The sequence below is a fragment of the Dipodomys ordii genome, unplaced genomic scaffold (genome assembly GCF_000151885.1).
Source record: "Dipodomys ordii isolate 6190 unplaced genomic scaffold, Dord_2.0 Scaffold58, whole genome shotgun sequence".
NCBI classification, from domain to species: domain Eukaryota; kingdom Metazoa; phylum Chordata; class Mammalia; order Rodentia; family Heteromyidae; genus Dipodomys; species Dipodomys ordii.
In genome coordinates, this window is record NW_012267274.1 from 238,467 (window position 1) to 241,380 (window position 2,914).

General features: G+C 53.6%; 1 protein-coding gene across 1 annotated transcript in view; it reads right to left on the reverse strand.

Moving 5' to 3' along the window:
- Inpp5a (inositol polyphosphate-5-phosphatase, 40kDa) overlaps positions 1-2,914 on the reverse strand; it is a 102,575-nt gene that overhangs the window by 34,231 nt on the left and 65,430 nt on the right. The window contains exon 12 of the mRNA XM_013021871.1: positions 1,764-1,848. Within this exon, the coding sequence (XP_012877325.1) occupies positions 1,764-1,848 (85 nt within the window). The remainder of the gene's footprint in view (positions 1-1,763; positions 1,849-2,914) is intronic.

Sequence of the window (2,914 nt, forward strand, 5' to 3'; positions counted from 1 at the left end):
CCCTCCACAGGCCCCGCCTCTCCCTCCACAGGCCCCGCCTCTCCCTCCACAGGCCCCTACCTGTCCCTCCACAGGCCCCGCCTCTCCCTCCACAGGCCCCGCCTCTCCCTCCACAGGCCCCGCCTCTCCCTCCACAGGCCCCGCCTCTCCCTCCACAGGCCCCTACCTGTCCCTCCACAGGCCCTGCCTCTCCCTCCACAAGATTTCCCTGAAGGACTCAAGCCTCCCCTCCGAGTGTCACTCACCATCAGGGAGACATATGAGCCCAAACAAACACACACACACACACACACACACACACACACACACACACACTTACAAATTGTCCTCAGCTTAAACACAGAAAAAAATACTTGTAAAGCACTTTACTCATTCTGTCAACCAGAGGGGACAAAAGCCTATTGAGCTCTTACTCTTCAATGCTTTTTGGCTAGGTGTCTGTGGCTCACACCTGTCATCCTAGCTACTCAGGAGGCTGAGATCTGAGGATCACAGTTCAATGCCAGCTGGGCAGGAAAGTCCATGAGACTCGTTCATCTTCAATTCACCACCAAAAAAGCCACAGGTGGAGCTGTGCCTCAAGTGATAGAGCACTTGCCTTGAGCAAAAGACCTCAGGGACAGTGCAGGCCCTGAGTTCAAGTCCTACGATGGAAGGAAGGAAGGAAGGAAGCAAGGAAGGGAGGGAGGGAGGGAGGTTGAGAAAGAAGAAAGAAGACTTTCTGTCAGGTGTAGTGACTGACACCTGTAATTCCAAGGTGAAGAACACGAGGATCGCGTGTCCAGGCCATCCTGGACACAAACTTGGAGGGATTTCCATCGCAACCAACAAGCCAGACATGCTGGCAGGTGCCTGCCATCTCATCTCTGTGGAAGGCACAAAAAGGGAGGTTTCATTCTTAGGCTGGCGCAAGCACAACTGAGACTCTACCTGAAAAATGGCCAAAGGGCTGGGATGTGGTTCAGCGAGTGGAACGCAAGACCCTCAGTTCAAACCCCAGGACCTCCAAAAGAAAAAGAAGTAATATTCTGCCAGTGATGGAAAACTAACATGTCAGCCACCTGGTGCAGGCCAAGTACGGGAAGGTTGGCTGAGGCCGGCTGAAGTCATCCGGTCTGGGCCTGCTCCACACCGTGTGTAGGAGTGTGAAGGGTACGTACATCTCACTTTGAAGACCCTCCCCTGTTGCTCTGCAGGGAAGGTGGTGCACCCCATTACACAAGAGCCAGAAAAGAACAAGGGTATGGCCAGAGCCAGCTTGCTGTCCTAGGGCCGAGGAAGCCAAGACAGTGCCAAGTGCTCGGCCACAGCTCCTGACCCTGACCCACATCAGACCCGGCCTGACATCAGTGCCAGGCTGCTGCTCCCAGGGCTTATCTCTGGGAGCTGCAGACAGGTGAGTACAAATTTTAAAGTGGGCTTTTATAAATTCTACGTGTGTAACGAGGGGGAAAAAACAAAATTCAGTTAGAACATCACTGGACAGAAGTCCTGCAGGCCTAGCTGGCAGATGTTTGCCAGGCCTTCTGTAGGCCCTGAGCTGTCCTGAGAGTGGCCCACCAATCTGTGGAAACAGGGCTGCTCGGCTGACCAGCTACGAGGTGCTAAGGGACCCCAGTCCCTCTTTCTTCTAACCACAAAGCTGTTCCCCTATCAGGTCATCAGTGAGAAGGCCAACACGGACACGGCCAGCAAAGGTACATTCCCCAGCGTGTTACACCACAAAGCAAGGAGGGGGGAGGGGGAGGGGAAGCCATGCCTACCTCTACAACAGACTTGGAGTCCAGGCGGAAGTTGAAATCTCCAAAGACAAAGTAGGAAACTTTCTCAAACCGCTGGTCGATGATTCTAAGAAGAGAAAACGACAGAGGTCACGGATGCCCGGCACTGAGCAGCGTCACCGGGTGCAGAATGGCTACACCTCCCTTCCACACCCCCCAGAGGCTGTGCCCACCATTTGTTGGTGATCACTTCTTCGCTCCTCAGCCCTAGCAGGGACTCCCACCATCATGTGGCTGCCAAACAGCACTCAGCTCCGGCCTCACCAGGCCAGGCAACAGCAAAAACAAACTCAGAGTAACTGAGGCATGCAAGAAAGAAATGGGGGCCAAGACAGGTGCCTGAGTGTAAACAGCATTCAGGAGCTGCAGGAAGGCAACACGGTCAGCACTGCAGTGGAGGGAGAGTCCTGCAGATGGACCTCCCTGGACCAGCGCCAAGCTCAGCCAAGCACTGCCTCCTGGGGACCTCGAGGAGACAGTGCAGCTCCTGGGGGCTCAGCTCAACTCGTTTATGAATTATCCCACCCAGATATTTCCAAGCTATACAGCACACACACTAGCTGGTGCTGCTGGCTGCAAGAGACTTTTTGATATATTCTGAATCCCTCAGGATCTTCTTTATGAAGATATTCCATGGAAACACACACACACACACACACACACACACACACACACACACACACACACAGACTGGCACGGCAGGAGTAGCCTCCCTAGAAAACGTAGCCCAAATCTCCCAAGTATTGGGTAAGGTCACCATTGAGCCAGTGGGCTCTTGTTCTCCATGCAGGTCAAGTGCTCCTTACTTCTGATCTGAATGTGAATGGTGACCATTTGCAACAAACATCAGAGGGATGGAGACTTGCTGTTGGTTTAGGGCTTCCCTGTGACAGAGGAAGAGATTGGCTGGAGTAGTATTTCTTGAATCCAGCAATTGGCCAGGCAGAGTCAGGGAGAATTTTTATTAGTCCTCAAAATCATTGCCTGGTTATCAGGAAGTCCTAATGTATCACCTGGTAGGCAGGTAGAGGTGTGCATGGCTCTGTGCACAGGTGAGTGCCAGCAGGTGTGCACGGCTCTGTGCACAGGTGAGTGCCAGCAGGTGTGCACGGCTCTGTGCACAGGTGAGTGCC